The 18,831-nt window shown below is 43.8% G+C and overlaps 1 protein-coding gene across 1 annotated transcript; it reads left to right on the top strand.

Annotated features, from left to right (window-relative positions):
• Positions 1-2,888: 2,888 nt before the first annotated feature.
• On the top strand, positions 2,889-17,343 carry LOC310878474 (ras-related protein O-RAL-like; the record flags this gene model as incomplete). The annotated part of the gene is made up of 7 exons (XM_083792802.1): positions 2,889-2,995; positions 6,625-6,773; positions 8,007-8,124; positions 12,142-12,282; positions 12,527-12,558; positions 14,461-14,587; positions 17,239-17,343. Exons 2-7 carry the CDS (start codon positions 6,625-6,627, stop codon positions 17,341-17,343), a joined length of 672 nt encoding a protein of 223 aa, XP_083648928.1. The 5' UTR covers positions 2,889-2,995.
• Between the last annotated feature and the right edge of the window lie 1,488 nt (positions 17,344-18,831).

Genomic DNA, 18,831 nt, shown 5'->3' with positions numbered 1-18,831 from the left:
GCGCCTCGGTCTTCCTGTCTGTCTGCCTTGGCCTGCCGGTCTGAAACTGGTTTAGACTAACTGCGTGCTTGCCAGCTGCGCTGGCTTGCTGAGCTCGTATTCTGAGCTGGCTGGCTTGCCAGCAAGGCTGGTTCTGTTGCTGCAAGGCAGGGCGGGGCAGACCGGGCCAGCCAGGCCTCGAGAGAGGCCTGGCTGAGCTGACTGAGCAAGGCTGGTATGGCTGCAATGGTTGACTGCAAGGGCTGATGTGCGCTGGCTTGGCAGCCTGACTTTCTACACTGGCTGACTGGCGGAGCTGGCTGGCTGCGTTGGCTGACTGGGCGGGCTTGCTGGCTAGCTGGCTTGCTGGGCTCCCTGAGGGAAGCTTTGGGATGGATCTCTAGGGGCATCGGCTTGTGTTGAGCCTTCCAACGGCGTCTACCTTGATCTTCGTCCTAAGAAAGAAAGACAGAAAAAGAAAGACACACACAAACTCAACTACGCAGCTTCCACATGAGGAAGGCAGGCACGCACGCAGGCAGGCACGCACGCAGGCAGGCACAATCTGCCTGCGTGCTTGCTTCGCCCTCCAGTTGCTGCTCCAGTTATTTGTTTTCCCTCAAACCCATCCTCAATGTGTTGGGTGAGGTTGAGCTCTGTCCAGCACAGGAGCGGCCGGGACGGAAACCAGCTTGGTCTTTAGTCAGCTTGGTGTCTATGAGTGGCATGAGGCGTTGGAGTAGCAGCCTCTCTTGTAGGTGATGCAGAGGAGGGAAATGGGTCGGTAGCTCTTTGGGGATGATGGGTCTTTGCCAGGTTTAGGGATTGCAACCACTTTGGCCGTTCTCCAGACAGAAGGGATGGTTTTCTGTGCCATGCATGTATTCAGCATCCCTACGAGCCAGGTCTTTGCGTTAGGTTCCAGGTGCTGTATAATTTCTGCCAGTATGTCATCAATCCCTGCTGCTTTTCCGGGTTTCAACTTTCCCATTGCAGTTTCGAGTTCTTCTAGGTCGAAGGGTTTGGTTTGAGGGCTGGCTGATTGTGGTTGGTCTGATACCACTGTGCGATGGTATTCTCCTGTGGGTCGGTGGCGGTGTTGGTTACGACTGTTGGCCACCAGTTGTGATGCAACAGAGTTCGCTGTGACCGTTGTGAATTATGGGTGGCTCCCTGAGGTCCTTGATCCCCATGGGGTCCAACAGTGGTCATTGAAGCGTGCACAGACATGCACAAATGCACCTACACACGCACAGGCGCACATGCGTATGCACACCTGGACCTGTAAATGAACAACAACACAAAAACTAAAGCACTGGTGTCGGACTTCTGGTTTACCGGAACGGGGTTCAACTCCCTGCAGTGCCCTGCTCAATGTGTTATATTTACATGGTTCATTGGTCCATGGTCTCAGGTCATTGAGCGGCGCGCTATTGTGTGCGATTCTTCATCATTGTTGAGGATTTTAAAAAAAGGTGAAAATCAAGGAAAAGCGAAAGGCTATAGTCCATGGTCACGGACCGCATACTGGTCAAGGTAATTCATACTGGTGAAGATCATTTACTAGTCTTATGAAGGTCATTTATACTGGTCAAGGTCATTTACTAGTCTCATGAAGGTAATTTATACTGGTCAGTCATATACTGGTCACGGTCATTTATACTGGTCAAGGTCATTTGTACTTGTCAAGGTCATTTATACTGGTCAAGGTCATTTACTAGTCTTATTGAAGGTCATTTATACTGCTCAAGGTTATTGATCAATATCAATGACCTTGATGACCCCAAGGTCATTAAGTGGCATGCTATAGTGCGCGATTCTTCATCATTGTTCACGATTTGAAAAAAGGTTAAATCGCGGAAAAGCGAAAGGCTATAGTCCATAGTCTCGGAGGGCATACAAAAATGTGTGGTGCTATACAGGCCGTTCTGGAAAATTTGGGACAGAGGTTCATCGTTGGCATCCAGGGAGTGTGTGTGCAAAATTTGGCATCGACCGGGTTAATGGTGCTGGAGATTAGCTGTTAACAAACTGACGGACACACACACACACACTCACTCAGAGTGCAAAACATACTCTATCCCCATGGCTTTGGCCTGGTGCCATACCGTTATTAATTATTGCCTACAATGTCAATTGTGAAATTACTTTACCGTTGCAATGCAAAATTTACATTTCAACGAATGGACCTCGTAAAACAAAACAAAAACCAAGGCACTGGTTGTGGTACTTCTGGTTTACCGGAATGGGGTTCAACTCCCTGCAGTGCTCTGCTCAATTTGTTGTATTTACATGGTTCATTTTTATTTTCTGCTCATTGTGTTGCCTTTTCATAGATGATAACCCCCAGGTTCTTTAATGTGTTTGCACTCCCTACAGTTAGGTTACCAAGTCTATTTATTTATTATTTCTGTTCACTAGAACTAGAACCAATTACCAAAGTAGGCTTTCTAATGACACAACTCGCCTTTGTTTTTATGTGTAGCAAAAACGTTCTTTTTATTTACGCCAAAGAGTAGAGGCTGGTCTGCATTCATGCGAGCGGGGAAGTTTAGAGTAACATAGCTCTAAATGAAACGCATTAGAGCTATGGACCAGAGCTAGTAGTCATAGCACTTCATGGTATATGCATAGTTTATATAGTTTCATTATAGATATATTAAACAGAGAGGACTGGAGTCAATTGGGTTATATTATGTTTAACACTAATTTGAAGCTGTCAAAATCTGACAGACTTCTGGCGGCCATGGCCACGCCCACCTTTTGGTAACGCCCACTTTCGGCCAAGCCCACAAAAAGGACCCCCCATGTCATTTGCCAGGCAGGCTCCACTCTCAGACAGATATTTGTTGCTAGCTGTTTGTACACACAGTATGTATGTTGCTAAGCAAACGAACTAACGACGCCTGTTTGTATATATTATATGATTAGCAGCGCTATTTAATTCATACCATTTCATAGCGAAGGATATAAACAGGATATAACAGAACGGAATAAACAGGAGACGAACTAAAAGGTGAGTTTTTACCTAAAACTAAAACATTCTCCCACTGGAATGATGTTAGCATCATGCTAACCAGCTAACAGGATAACCAGCTAGCAGCAAACACACCTCTGTAGTGGAGTTTCAACAACACTATAATTCATATTACAGTATGTATGGTAAACATTCTATTATTATTCTACCATTAACGTCTTATTGTTCATGTTGTTTCAAGTGTTGTTGATGCCAGAATGTGTCGCTAGATGGCCTAACATTAGCATTAAGGCCGTGTTGTTGTTATTACTTGTAGATGCATCGTATGCACTGTAAACGATGCATCTACAAGTTGTGCAATGAGCAATGTGATTGTTATGTCCATATCAAATAAATAAACATAAACATTATGACGTAAGCAAAGGCTTTTAGTTTAAACGGATTTTGTTTATATCACTGGTCCATTTATTTACTCTTTGGCATTTGAGCCACGGACCACCATCTGATGACATTTAGCCTCTCAGACCCAAAACTAAAGAATATTTTGTTATCGTTGGATTAGATTTTGTCCACAATTATATTGATGTTGGTACCATTAGGAGAGATAACATGGTGTTGGTACCATTAGGAGATAACATGGTGTTGGTACCATTAGGAGAGATAACATGGTGTTGGTAGTAGGTACCATTAGGAGAGATAACATGGTGTTGGTACCATTAGGAGAGATAACATGATGTTGGTACCATTAGGAGAGATAACATGGTGTTGGTACCATTAGGAGAGATAACATGATGTTGGTACCATTAGGAGAGATAACATGGTGTTGGTACCATTAGGAGAGATAACATGATGTTGGTACCATTAGGAGAGATAACATGGTGTTGGTAGTAGGTACCATTAGGAGAGATAACATGATGTTGGTATCATTAGGAGAGATAACATGATGTTGGTACCATTAGGAGAGATAACATGATGTTGGTACCATTAGGAGAGATAACATGGTGTTGGTAGTAGGTACCATTAGGAGAGATAACATGGTGTTGGTACCATTAGGAGAGATAACATGATGTTGGTACCATTTAGGAGAGATAACATGGTGTTGGTACCATTAGGAGAGATAACATGATGTTGGTACCATTAGGAGAGATAACATGGTGTTGGTACCATTAGGAGAGATAACATGATGTTGGTACCATTAGGAGAGATAACATGGTGTTGGTACCATTAGGAGAGATAACATGGTGTTGGTACCATTAGGAGAGATAACATGGTGTTGGTACCATTAGGAGAGATAACATGGTGTTGGTACCACTAGGAGAGATAACATGGTGTTGGTACCACTAGGAGAGATAACATGGTGTTGGTACCACTAGGAGAGATAACATGGTGTTGGTACCACTAGGAGAGATAACATGGTGTTGGTACCATTAGGAGAGATAACATGGTGTTGGTACCATTAGGAGAGATAACATGGTGTTGGTACCATTAGGAGAGATAACATGGTGTTGGTACCATTAGGAGAGATAACATGATGTTGGTACCATTAGGAGAGATAACATGGTGTTGGTACCATTAGGAGAGATCAAAATAAAAATAACAATTCTTCTACATTCTCTAATTGACTTCTTGTAAAGTAAGTAATGCAGATGTTTAAAGGTATATTCAGTGATTTCACTCAAAAAACCTTAGGTTTCGTTTTTGGCTGTGGGACCCAGCCTTTCGTCCAATCAGGATAGAGAGTCAAAAACGAAACCTAAGGTTTTTTGACCCCCAGGGGTTAACTGGGGACAGGGAGGAACTCCTTATATGGCCAGCACACTCTATAGTAGGGAGGATTATCACAACAAAACAAAAAAATAAGTGATATTTGAATTAAGTGAAATCACTGAATATACCTTTAACAATAATTTAACTCGAGGTCCATTTGGTTACCAACTCTCCATCATTTAGCTGGGGACCACCTGGAACCCCCTGAAGGACCACTGGTTTACATGATAATGACGTGACTGTCAATTCAACACAGAGAACTGTGACATCACACACATCTAACTTTGTACCAATTATTATTATTTTCTACTTTTACCTGTGCTGTGGTGTGTGTGTGTGTGTGTGTGTGTGTGTGTGTGTGTGTGTGTGTGTGTGTGTGTGTGTGTGTGTGTGTGTGTGTGTGTGTGTGTGTGTGTGTGTGTGTGTGTGTGTGTGTGTGTGTGTGTGTGTGTGTGTGTGTGTGTGTGTGTGTGTGTGTGTGTGTGTGTGTGTGTGTGTGTGTGTGTGTGTGTGTGTGTGTGTGTGTGTGGGGGTGGGGTGGTGGGGTTAGCTTCTGCAAAAAAGTCGTCCCCAAACTTGTCATGTCAAGGACCCCCATTTGAAAAGATATGCCAGGGACCCCCATAAGAGAATATTTTTACGGCTCTAGCAGTGATTCTCAACCCGTTTAATTTCAAGGACCCCCAGTTTGACATGAATTAGTCTACGGACCCCCATTTCATGGCATTTCTATTTCTATTAGGGAAGCACTGAGAAAACTGTTGCGCCTTTCTTCGTCCTTTTTTTTTTTTTTCCCTTCAAACTTAACTACGGTAGCGGTGGTCTCAAAAACATAAGGGAAACTTTGACAGGAAAAGACTCGCTCGCCGTATAGAAAAGGAAGTAAAACTCCTTAGACTGAGACTTAGAAAAATATATTTTCTTTTATTTTATCATGCTCTGTGCTCATGGTGCTCTGTGCTCATGGTGCAATTAAAAAGCAAACGTTTCGGTCCTCAGACCTTCGTCAGTGCTTTTTCTATTAGGGGTCACGATTATGAAATTATGACCGATATCCGATCTCCGATCATCTGCAGACTGCAGGGTCATACTTGCCCATACCGATTCTGACCCATTCTGATATTATACAGAGGACCACCATGGAAAGAAGCCTATAGGCCCTATAGGGGCTTATTGGTTCAAAGCCTGTTGATAAAGTATTCAATCAATCAATCAATAAATAGCCTATTCTCTTGTCTGTTTTCACAACTGAATGAGAGGAGTACACAAATGAAATGTATTTATTTTTGGCTGGTGAAAACCGATTCAATAATCTGTATAATTTTGAGACCATTCCGATACCAATATTATATTATATATATGGCTTTTCTTTTTTATATAATTTTTATCCCACGATTTTGTAACCCATTTTTCACCCCTGTGCAAATCATCTAATGTGATCCTGGGCTCTACACACCCTCCACCAACCTAGTCCCCATATATGGGGGACAAGGGGAGACCAACCTAGTCCCCATATATGGGGGACAAGGGGAGACCAACCTAGTCCCCATATATGGGGGACAAGGGGAGAGCAACGGACTTGAACTCATGCTTCCTTCATGCCGAGTGTCCAAGTTGCTCCTTTACACCTGACAGGGGGAAGTTTCCCTGGTTGGACGTAGCGCGTGGAAGGAACACGTTATTCCAACCAGTTCCTTTCCCCTCCATCAGGCGCCCCGGCTGGCCAGGGGGAGGCAGTTTAGTGACCATGATTACTGCATGTTTTTTGTGAGGGTACCTACCCTAGGGGACACGGGGCCGATATGACTGACATTTCTCTCTGCCTATCACATTGTCTAGATGCAGGCAGGTGGGCGGGGCCGATATGACTGACATTTCTCTCTGCCTATCACATTGTCTAGATGCAGGCAGGTGCATCGGTGGGCGGGGCTCAGAGCCGCTCGGAGGATGAGGATTCGCTGGTGATAAAGGAGGTGAAGAGGACGTCGGGACAGGCGTTCTGCGGAGGAGGAGGAGGAGTTGTCGTTCCCAAACGCAGGAGTTCCTCCAGGTTGGAGTTCATTATTAACTCACTGAGACCTGTTGTTCCAGGGACCCCCCAGAAGCAAAGATTTGAGTTAAAAACGTTCACAGTGAAAGAATATATGTATATACAAGAAAGTCGTTTTTTGCCACTCAGTTCCCGCATTACTTCTGGGTAGGATGATGATGTCGCCTGCAGTGCATACCCTCTATAGACGGTTAAAGTTATGCTCCACATCCTAGTGTTTGACGGGAGGACCATCCAGATAAATTTAGATCTCTGCGATTATTTCCTATGACAATAAACAATAACAACACTTATCATCTCGTACCTACAGGTCCATCTCAATGAATTAGAATATTGTGTAAAAGTTAATTTTCTTCCATAATAATATAATTAAAAAAAAATGAAACTTTCTTATATTCTCAATTAGTATTTAAAACATTTTTTTATTTTAATCTATGATGATTTTTGGTCTTTGGTCTTTTGGTGTTTTAAACATTATGTTATGCTTTAGCTATGAAAAATAGCAGATCTACAAGCTCATAGCGCGCCACCGACCTTGTAGGTCTGGTATTTTTGAAAAATCGTGAAAATATTTATTTCAGAAAACTGGAGGATTTAGAATAATTTCTTTAAATTTCGAGGTCAGGCCTAAATGGGTTAATGTATGCAGTTAATATGTGGTCTGGGCTACTTTTGAACAAATCATTTCATCAATGGGGGCGTGGCATGGAGGTGATCAGCCTGTGGCACTGTTGAGGTGTTATGGAACCTAGTTGTACAGTAGTGGTGATTGACAGCTGTCATTGTTCCCCAGGTCCATCAACCTAGTTGTACAGTAGTGATGATTGACAGCTGTCATTGTTCCCCAGGTCCATCAACCTAGTTGTACAGTAGTGGTGATTGACAGCTGTCATTGTTCCCCAGGTCAATCAACCTAGTTGTACAGTAGTGGTGATTGACAGCTGTCATTGTTCCCCAGGTCCATCAACCTAGTTGTACAGTAGTGGTGATTGACAGCTGTCATTGTTCCCCAGGTCAATCAACCTAGTTGTACAGTAGTGATGATTGACAGCTGTCATTGTTCCCCAGGTCAATCAACCTAGTTGTACAGTAGTGGTGATTGACAGCTGTCATTGTTCCCCAGGTCAATCAGCCTAGTTGTACAGTAGTGGTGATTGACAGCTGTCATTTTTCCCCAGGTCAATCAACCTAGTTGTACAGTAGTGATGATTGACAGCTGTCATTGTTCCCCAGGTCAATCAGCCTAGTGGAGAGCAGCCTGGTCAAGTCCTCCAGCAGAGTGAAAGGACCGCCCGTCATCGATCAGCCAATCCGTTGCTCTGGGGGCGGTGACCTCTCGTCCAAACAAAAGGTACGAGCCAATCGGCTGCTCAGGGGAGGTTAGAGCCAAGGACAACAGCAGTAGCTGTGTGTGTGTGTGTGTGGGGTGAGTTTAGTGAATGATAAGGGGACGTCTCAGGACAACAGCAGTAGCTGTGTGTGTGGGGTGAGTTTAGTGAACGATAAGGGGACGTCTCAGGACAACAGCAGTAGCTGTGTGTGTGGGGTGAGTTTAGTGAACGATAAGGGGACGTCTCAGGACAACAGCAGTAGCTGTGTGTGTGGGGTGAGTTTAGTGAATGATAAGGGGACGTCGCAGGACAACAGCAGTAGCTGTGTGTGTGTGGGGTGAGTTTAGTGAATGATAAGGGGACGTCGCAGGACAACAGCAGTAGCTGTGTGTGTGTGGGGTGAGTTTAGTGAACGATAAGGGGACGTCTCAGGACAACAGCAGTAGCTGCGTGTGTGGGGTGAGTTTAGTGAATGATAAGGGGACGTCACAGGACAACAGCAGTAGCTGTGTGTGTGGGGGGAGTTTAGTGAACGATAAGGGGACGTCACAGGACAACAGCAGTAGCTGTGTGTGTGGGGGGAGTTTAGTGAACGATAAGGGGACGTTGCAGGACAACAGCAGTAGCTGTGTGTGTGTGGGGTGAGTTTAGTGAACGATAAGGGGACGTCACAGGACAACAGCAGTAGCTGTGTGTGTGGGGTGAGTTTAGTGAATGATAAGGGGACGTCACAGGACAACAGCAGTAGCTGTGTGTGTGGGGTGAGTTTAGTGAACGATAAGGGGACGTTGCAGGACAACAGCAGTAGCTGTGTGTGTGTGGGGTGAGTTTAGTGAATGATAAGGGGACGTTGCAGGACAACAGCAGTAGCTGTGTGTGTGTGGGGTGAGTTTAGTGAATGATAAGGGGACGTCTCAGGACAACAGCAGTAGCTGTGTGTGTGTGTGGTGAGTTTAGTGAACGATAAGGGGACGTCTCAGGACAACAGCAGTAGCTGTGTGTGTGGGGGGAGTTTAGTGAACGATAAGGGGACGTCACAGGACAACAGCAGTAGCTGTGTGTGTGTGTGGGGTGAGTTTAGTGAATGATAAGGGGACGTCTCAGGACAACAGCAGTAGCTGTGTGGGGTGAGTTTAGTGAACGATAAGGGGACGTCTCAGGACAACAGCAGTAGCTGTGTGTGTGGGGTGAGTTTAGTGAACGATAAGGGGACGTCTCAGGACAACAGCAGTAGCTGTGTGTGTGTGGGGTGAGTTTAGTGAATGATAAGGGGACGTTGCAGGACAACAGCAGTAGCTGTGTGTGTGTGGGGTGAGTTTAGTGAATGATAAGGGGACGTCTCAGGACAACAGCAGTAGCTGTGTGTGTGTGGTGAGTTTAGTGAACGATAAGGGGACGTCTCAGGACAACAGCAGTAGCTGTGTGTGTGTGGTGAGTTTAGTGAACGATAAGGGGACGTCTCAGGACAACAGCAGTAGCTGTGTGTGTGGGGTGAGTTTAGTGAACGATAAGGGGACGTCTCAGGACAACAGCAGTAGCTGTGTGTGTGTGTGGTGAGTTTAGTGAATGATAAGGGGACGTCTCAGGACAACAGCAGTAGCTGTGCGGTGCGCATTGATACGATGTCTAACCCTAACCTGCACCACAGACCAATAAGAAGCCTCGGGTCAACTTATACGTCTTGGCATGCCCCGCCTACCTTGGAGTAGGTCAAACTAATCACAGAACTCAGTGAATCTAAAACTATTTATGCTTTTGTTTTGTTTTTGTACACGCAGGGCAAAGTTGAGTTCTATGCCTTTTAACCCTTTAGGCCTGAGATCAGATTCTAAAAATGTCTTCTACATCCTGACAGTTTTCTGAAAAAGCTATGTTTCTATGTCAGTCGTTCTTCGATTTTTCAAAAATAGCAGACCTACAAGCTTGAGCTTGTAGATCTGCTATTTTTCAATAGCTAAAGCATAACATAATGCTAATATCAAAAGGGGTTCCTGCCCAAAATGGGTTAATTAATATCCACCTTCATCATGCTCTTCCTGTCAGGTGACCAAATCTAGCACGGGTCTGACCCCGCCCCTAGCCATGGTGGTGACTCCGCCCCCAATCAGCAAGAGAATGAAGAAGAGCAAACAGCCGTTACAGGTCACTAAAGACCTGGGCAGGTGGAAGCCTACCGACGACCTGCTGCTAATTAGCGCTGTGCTACAGGTGAGTTAACGACCTGCTGCTAATTAACGCTGTGCTACAGGTGAGTTAACGACCTGCTGCTAATTAACGCTGTGCTACAGGTGAGTTAACGACCTGCTGCTAATTAACGCTGTGCTACAGGTGAGTTAACGACCTGCTGCTAATTAACGCTGTGCTACAGGTGAGTTAACGACCTGCTGCTAATTAACGCTGTGCTACAGGTGAGTTAACGACCTGCTAATTAACGCTGTGCTACAGGTGAGTTAACGACCTGCTGCTAATTAACGCTGTGCTACAGGTGAGTTAACGACCTGCTAATTAACGCTGTGCTACAGGTGAGTTAACGACCTGCTAATTAAGTAACGCTGTGCTACACCCTCAGGGGGGCCTCCACGCTCCAACTGAACGTCAGGCGTCAGTCAACCCCCCGCCACTCTTGGCCCTCTCTCTCTCTCTCTCTCTCTCTCTCTCTCTCTCTCTCACTGCCTTGCTCTCTCCCACAATGTTAATGTTAAAGGTCCAATGACACGCCCCAAAATTAATATGGGTGGTACAATACATCACGTGGGCTGACTGAAAACAGTTTGAAACAGTTTGAAACAGGGCTACGGCGCTAGCAACAAGCGTCATACCACTTTGAGTGGCAGTCGGTGGGAAATGCTCTCGCCACAGAATTTACTAGTATTCTGGCCATAATAATCATTCTGGTCGGCCCCAGCTGTTGGTACGCAGAAGCGCTTCCCGGCGCTTGATTGACAGCGCATTTTTAATTTTGACGACGCATGCGCACTGGCGCACTGGCTTATGTGCAGCCCTGATTATTAAAATGGGCTTAAATTGACACTTCACTGTCATCTGTTCTCTAGTTAGATCAGGTATCACAATCCGTGGCTGGATGAGGTTACAGTTGCCATTACACTAAAGTTGGATATTATATTATTATTACATCCATCAAAATGTCAGCCACACTAATCCTCATTTCCGTGGCGTGTGTTTGTGCGTCTTCCTCCTCCTAGATTCCAAAGGCTCTTGTCGTCCGAGGAGAGGAGAGGAGAGGAGAGGAGAGGAGAGGAGAGGAGAGGAGAGGAGAGGAGAGGAGAGACCTGCTGGGCCGAGGCCGAGGGGCTGACAGTACACAGAGGAGATACCGAGGGAGGGCTGTAAGGTAGGCTAAAATCAAACGCACCTTGTGCAGATTCTTGTTATTTTTCTGTTAATTCATGGAAACTGTCTCCTGCTCAGAACCGCCTGTCCACTAATAGAATATACTGTTCTGTTGATTTGTTACTTTTTAAAGTAAAACTCTAGCAAAAAAAAGAAAGTCAACAAGGCAGTTTTTTCCTTTTTGTATTTGTATTTGTATTATATATTTTTGGAGGATCATGTATGAGAGTCAGGCTATTTCTCTCTTTGCTTTGTCTTTCACAGAGCAGAAGGGGGGGGGGGGGGCTGTAAGGTAGGGCATTCACTTCTAGTAATTTTTACTAGTTGACAAGTTGTTTAGTTTGCTAGTTGACTAGTTGTTTAACTACCTATTATGTAAAAATATATATATTTGTACATTTAAAAACTGTGTAGATTGGTGACTATAACTATAATCTACCTGATCTTGAGGCCTACAAAAAATATATTTGCATTTTTTTCTTATTTAGTACCAACAAGGTAGTGGATTTACAGTGGATATACTAGTCCACTAGTTGAATAGTCCACTAGTTGCTTAAAGCCCTTATAGTAAGGTAGGCTAAAATCAAACGCACCTTTTGCAGATTCTTGTTATTTTTCTGTTAATTCATGGAAACTGTGAAACTGTGTCAGAACTTACTGTTCTGTTGATGTGTTACTTTTTAAAGGTATTTTCTCAGAGCAGCAGAAACAACATGGCCTCCGGGAAGAACAAGAACCAGAGCTCTCTGGTTCTCCACAAGGTGATCATGGTGGGCAGCGGAGGTGTGGGGAAGTCTGCACTCACCCTGCAGTTCATGTACGATGAGGTGAGTTACATCATGGTGAGGTGAGGTGTGGGGAAGTCTGCACTCACCCTGCAGTTCATGTACGATGAGGTGAGTTACATCATGGTGAGGTGAGGTGTGTGGAAGTCTGCACTCACCCTGCAGTTCATGTACGTTGAGGTGAGTTACATCATGGTGAGGTGAGGTGTGGGGAAGTCTGCACTCACCCTGCAGTTCATGTACCATGAGGTGAGTTACATCATGGTGAGGTGAGGTGTGGGGAAGTCTGCACTCACCCTGCAGTTCATGTACGATGAGGTGAGTTACATCATGGTGAGGTGAGGTGATCATGGTGAGGTGAGTTCCATCATGGATCAACAACACACTTTAGACCTGAGGATTTCTACTAAATGTCTTCTAAATCCTGACGGTTTTCTGAAAATCCTGTGTTTCTGTGACAGTCGTTCTCAAACATTTTCATGTCAAGGACCCCCAGAATTATCTGTATTTGCGCACCGAGTCCCAGGATGCAGGGATGGTCTTTTAGAAATGAGTCCCAGGATGCAGGGATGGTCTTTTAGAAATGAGTCCCAGGATGCAGGGATGGTCTTTTAGAAATGACTCCCAGGATGCAGGGATGGTCTTTTAGAAATGGGTCCCAGGATGCAGGGTTGGTCTTTTAGAAATGAGTCCCAGGATGCAGGGATGGTCTTTTAGAAATGAGTCCCAGGATGCAGGGATGGTTATTATTAACCTAATAAAACTATTGAATTCACAAAAGTAGCTACGCTTTGCGCCACCAGAGCGAGCCACATCACTTCCTTGTTGTGCTCGGCAAGTAGGCTATGTGACGGGAGAATAGCGCTTGATGTCTTTACGGGGCTGCCTGGAGCCACACATTCACAGTCATATGAGCCGGGCGGTGCTTACACTCCCGCACGGCATGTGTTTGTAAAGCAATCAATGCCAGCCAAGGTGCGCGCCACCGAGTGGCACGCTACGAGCTTGTAGGTCTGCTATTTTTGAAAATTCTTAAAAATGCGGCACTAATGTTTGAATATATATTCTTTCAGAGCTAACTTTTGTTTTTCCTACGTCTCATTGTACTAAATGGGTACAATGAGTTTGTTCTTCATAGGCGTAACTGATGAAGGTCTTCACAGCGAATGAATTGGCCTACAGCCTGTTAGCGAATCACCAAACATCACAGCCTGTTAGCGGGCATGTTTTGTCTGTGTCGAGTATATATGAATAGAGACGGCACCGGGTTTCTCCTCCATCCACTTGCATTAACCCATTTTGACCTGAGATCAGATTCTATAAATGTCGTCTACATCCTGACAGTTTTCTGAAAAAGCTATGTTTCTATGTCAGTCGTTCTTTGATTTTTCAAAAATAGCAGACCTACAAGCTCGTAGCTTGTAGATCTGCTATTTTTCAATAGCAATACGATATCGTATCGTATCGCAATGTCCAGAATTGAATCGCCATCAAATCGCATCGTATCAGGAAGAGGGGTGAATCGCATCGCCAGGAGATTCCATGTATTGCTTGTTTTGATTAGGTGTGGAATGGTGCTGGTTTGAACCACGGCTAGAATGCTGTTTCAACCAATCAGATTGCTTCCTCGAAACTACCTGTGGTATAATTCCTCTTGTGTGCGTGTGCGTGTGCGTGTGCGTGCGTGCGTGTGCGCGTCTCCCAGGGTTGGACTGACTGCCTGAGGGAGGAGGGGGTGGGTTGCTTGTGTTTCATGTGTTCTCTGCTCTCCTCTCAGCTCCCTGCCCTTCCCCTCTTCTCTTCTCTGCTCTCGTCTCATCACTTCTCCTCTCCTACATTGTAATAGTTTGTATTGTATCTACTTGTGGTACACAAAAGAGATGCCCTTTGTTACAACGTATGTCTTTTACAGACAGTTTACGAGTCTCTGTGACTGTTATGCCCCGACCAGCGACCCTCTCCATGCCTAACTTGATACCAAAATAGATTATCGTCCCCGCTCGCTTTCTTTCTTTCTTTCTTTCTTTCTTTCTTTCTTAGATACTGGGCTACTGTTTGCTGGGAAGATAAATGGCTGATTTAAATTCATTATTTATTTATTGCCAACATAGTTTTTGGCAGGTGCTTGAAAAGCACATTTGCTACTTCTCTACTAGCGACCTTAATGGACACTTTTTTATCTCCCCTGTGTGTGTGTGTGTGTGTGTGCGCGCGTCTCAGGGAGCAGATCCTGCGTGTGAAGGGGGAGGAGGAGGGAATTCCTCTCCTGCTCCTGACGAGCAGAGCCGCCGAATGGGGCGTCCAGTACGTGGAGACGTCGGCCAAGACGCGCGCCAACGTGGGCAAGGTAACCCTAAACTCTAAATCTAGGTACAGCGACCTTTAACCCATTTAGGCCTGACGTCAAAAAATCTAAAAATAAGTCTTCTGAAAGAATATATATTCAAAGATTTGTGCCGCATTTTCACGATTTTTCAAAAAATAGCAGACCTACAAGCTCGTAGAGCGCCACTCGGAGGCGCGCTATGAGCTTGTAGATCTGCTATTTTTCAATAGCTAAAGTATAACATAAAGATGAGTTAAAACACCAAAAGGGGTTCCCACTAGGGCTGCACGATTAATCGAATTTGAATCGAAATCGCGATTTTTGGATTAGGGCTATGGACCAGAGCTAAGCGGCGAGCGGGTGCTGCTGCAGAACATCATCATCATAATAAGGGACCTACTGTCCCTTATTATCGTGAAGTCGTATTTTGCATCGAGGAGCCAATAGCCATGTGTGTCTGACTGTGTTGACTGTGTACGTCGCCTCGGCTAAAAACAAAAGGGAAGCCTGTCTTACGTTTCGCTGTACGACCTGTTGCATCAGCGTGCTAAAAAATAGCTGATCTGCAAGCTCACAACGTTTCGCCTCCGCAACGCGCTGTGAGCTGGTAGATCGGCTATTTTCAGCACGCGTAAAAATGGAGGATGAGACGTTCAGAAACTTTTGTCTTCACAGTACAAGCATCAGCTGTCACAAGTTGAAAAGAGATGTGGCATCATTACTTTTCACATGGCCCATAATATGACGAGACAGAATCAAAATGGAAAAGGATTAGGCCTACAGATTCAGTGGCATTTCACATTGCAAAAGGGTGCAGGAAGAGTGGGCACCTAAACATTGACCCATTTTGACCTGATTAAAAAAATGTTTTCTACGTCCTGACAGTTTTTTGAAAAAGCTATGTTTCTATGTCAGTGTTTCTTCGATTTTTCAAAAATAGCAGACCTACAAGCTCGTAGGTCTCGTAGATGAGCTTGTAGATCTGCTATTTTTCAATAGCTAAAGCATAACATGATGCTAACACCAAAAGGGGTTCTCGCCCAAAATGGGTTAAATTGGCTATTTTTTAAGAATGTATTTGGACATAAATATTTGTATTTCTTTCATAAAATAAAGTTGGGTAGTGTACACTGTTTATCTTTCACTCAATAGAAACGGCTCCTGTCGCAAGTTGAGGATGTCATATGACATTATGTCCAGTCCATGTGTGCTCCAGCCCCAGGGAATGTATGGGATGCACATGCTAATGTGTTTCTAAAGGAGTCTACTAAAAGATTGAAATTCAACTCCCGTGGGAATTTGAGTTATTAGCATAATATGTAACATCCTATATAAGGCAAAAAAGTACAAATTCTTTAAGTAGCATGTGACATATGGAACTAGGGGGTTTTCATGATTCTAAATCCATTCCAAGCATTAGTTTTACACAAATACACTCCTTGGGCTAAATTAGGCCATATCCACTTGACCAAAATGTGCTGACCTCATCACGTTTGTGATGACGGCTATGGCCGTTCTCCTTTGTAGTCTATATGTATGGGGTCCAGATGGCGTCTTGGTGAACTCGTGTGTTTGATGCCTAGTCGGCGACCAATCGTTTAGTGTGAAATTAAAGCCACAACGATATAATGACAGACGATTTAAAAAAAAGACTGTTGTGTGAAATACATGACGATCTGATGAAGCGTCTGCTTCAAATGGGCTGTAATGGTGACATAAAGGGTTACTAAAAGTATCTCTCTCCCTCCTTTCTCTCTCTCTCTCAATTCAATTCAACAGGCTTTATTGGCATGACGTTTTACAAGTGTTGCCAAAGCACAATCAGATATGACAAACAACAACATAACATAATATCAATGATATGAAAAAATAAATAGAAATAATATAAAATAAAGCAGGTGGTGCAGAAAATAAAACATGTATGTGTGTCCTACTGGTTGTCCCTTTTCTTGTGACAGGAATTGACATATTTTGCAGCCAAACGGCACATTCTTTCTGTTCCCCCAGAAGGACTGGTAAATCTTTCCCTTTCTGTCATACTTCGGAATTCTGGGAAATTTCTTTCAAATTTTGGGAAGAACTCCTCTCTAATATTTGTGTAGTTTTTACATTGTGTTAAGAAGTGTAACTCTGTCTCTATAGCTCCGTCATCACAGTGTGTAGTTTTTACATTGTGTTAAGAAGTGTAACTCTGTCTCTATAGCTCCGTCATCACAGTGTGTAGTTTTTACATTGTGTTAAGAAGTGTAACTCTGTCTCTATAGCTCCGTCATCACAGTGTGTAGTTTTTACATTGTGTTAAGAAGTGTAACTCTGTCTCTATAGCTCCGTCATCACAGTGTGTAGTTTTTACATTGTGTTAAGAAGTGTAACTCTGTCTCTATAGCTCCGTCATCACAGTGTGTAGTTTTTACATTGTGTTAAGAAGTGTAACTCTGTCTCTATAGCTCCGTCATCACAGTGACAGCACAGCCTCTCCTCTCTGGGCAGCCTGTCTGTCTGTGTCTGCCCTTCTCTATTGCCAGACTATGATCGCTCAGTCTCTCTCTCTCTGTCTCTGTCTCTCTCTCTGTGTGTGTGTCTCTCTCTCTGTCTCTGTCTCTGTCTCTGTCTCTGTCTCTGTCTCTCTCTCTCTCTCTCTCTCTCTCTCTCTCTCTCTCCCTCTCTCCCAGGTGTTCTTTGATCTCATGCGTGACGTTCGTAAAAAGAAACTGTTGGAGAGCAAAGAGAAGAACGGCTCTAGTGGCAAGAAGCCGAAGAGGTGCTGTGTCCTCTAACCCCCTCTTGTGGCAGGAAGAAGAACCCCCGACGCACTCAGAGAAGCTTAATACAATGTGCCAAAGCAAAAAGGGAAGCGTGTCGCAGGGCCAGGCGATACGGTCAAATCAATATATATCACAATTTATTTCAAACATTAGACGAAGGATTATTTTATACTCTTTGTTTTACAGGGCCTATAGAGCGTCGCAGTCCCGCCCCCCTTTCATGACGACGCCAGGCCCAGGAAATAGTTCCCAATGCATTTTTCCCTCATAGACATTTCAAAACGTATTTATTTAAAGACCTTTTATCAGCGTCGTACGAAGCCAACTCTTGAAAAACAACAAAAAAAGTGTTGTAACCTGCTGTTTTCAACTTCTTTCTAATTATTTGTTCAGCCCGAAAAATTGTGTTTGTTGTCATGATTTGTCACGACAAGAGTTGGCTTTGTCGGCGGCGTAAATGTCTTTAAATAAATACTTTATTTATTTTCCGGTTCTCTTGAGGGAGGCGGGTCTGCGACGCTGCTCTATACTGTAAATATTATGGTTGCAACACAGCTGAACAAAGTCTTTGATTTAATCTAAAATCTAAAATAGCCACCCTTGTACAACGACTCAATTTGTTGTGGAGAGAAAAAAAGAAAACAGCTTCTCGGTTATTTGATTAACCTACTAGATTAAGTTGGTTATTGCTTCTAAATATCTGTATCATTTTGGTTCTTTAATTGCCCAGCCCTATGTTGTATAAACAGGTGGTTTATAATAAGGAAATGGAAACATGTCACATGTGATTCCTAAGATGTGACTAAATTTGACTGAGGGACTGCCATTGGACTTTTTTTCTTTTTTCGTTTTGTCATGTCATGTGAAAGCAGGGACTCCCAGCTTCAAATTGACATATTGGTTGTTCAGTTTGGCCTACCAGTTTTGGAGATATGGCTTATAGAGTAATGTCTGGCAGCAAGTTGAGAAAACAAGCTTGAAAGGTTCACTTCTGTGGACTCTAACATTACACCTAGCTACATGTTTAAGCATTTATTTCATATTTACATGTCTTCTGTGGTCTCTAGCATTACACCTAGCTACATGTTTAAGCATTTATTTCATATTTACATGTCTATTTCAGCTCTGACACTTATTTCAGACATGCTCTACTATGTGACGAGTCTGCCTGTGCTATTAACTCTTTGTTTTTTTTAAATAAGCTTTTCTCCATTGGTGAAAAGCTGGAGTTTGCGCGATGGCAGCAGGCTCTCAGTCAAATCTGGTCACATATATTATAATTATATAATGTATACCATATATTATGATATACAATGCATATTATGCTAATCACTGTGTTGAGTCAAACTATTTCACCTTTCTATGTTGCCGTATACAGTTCAATAAATAGTGAAATAATATTAAATATATAAATAAATAATGAATAATATTTTAAATTAGTTGGTTTATAGTTATTTGTTTTCGTTCATTTGTTATTTTTAGTTAGTCAGTTATTTTGCA

Source organism: Protomyctophum parallelum (assembly GCF_964188405.1).
Source record: "Protomyctophum parallelum genome assembly, chromosome: 20".
In the NCBI taxonomy this organism is placed as follows: domain Eukaryota; kingdom Metazoa; phylum Chordata; class Actinopteri; order Myctophiformes; family Myctophidae; genus Protomyctophum; species Protomyctophum parallelum.
This window is presented reverse-complemented; position numbering and strand designations above follow the sequence as displayed.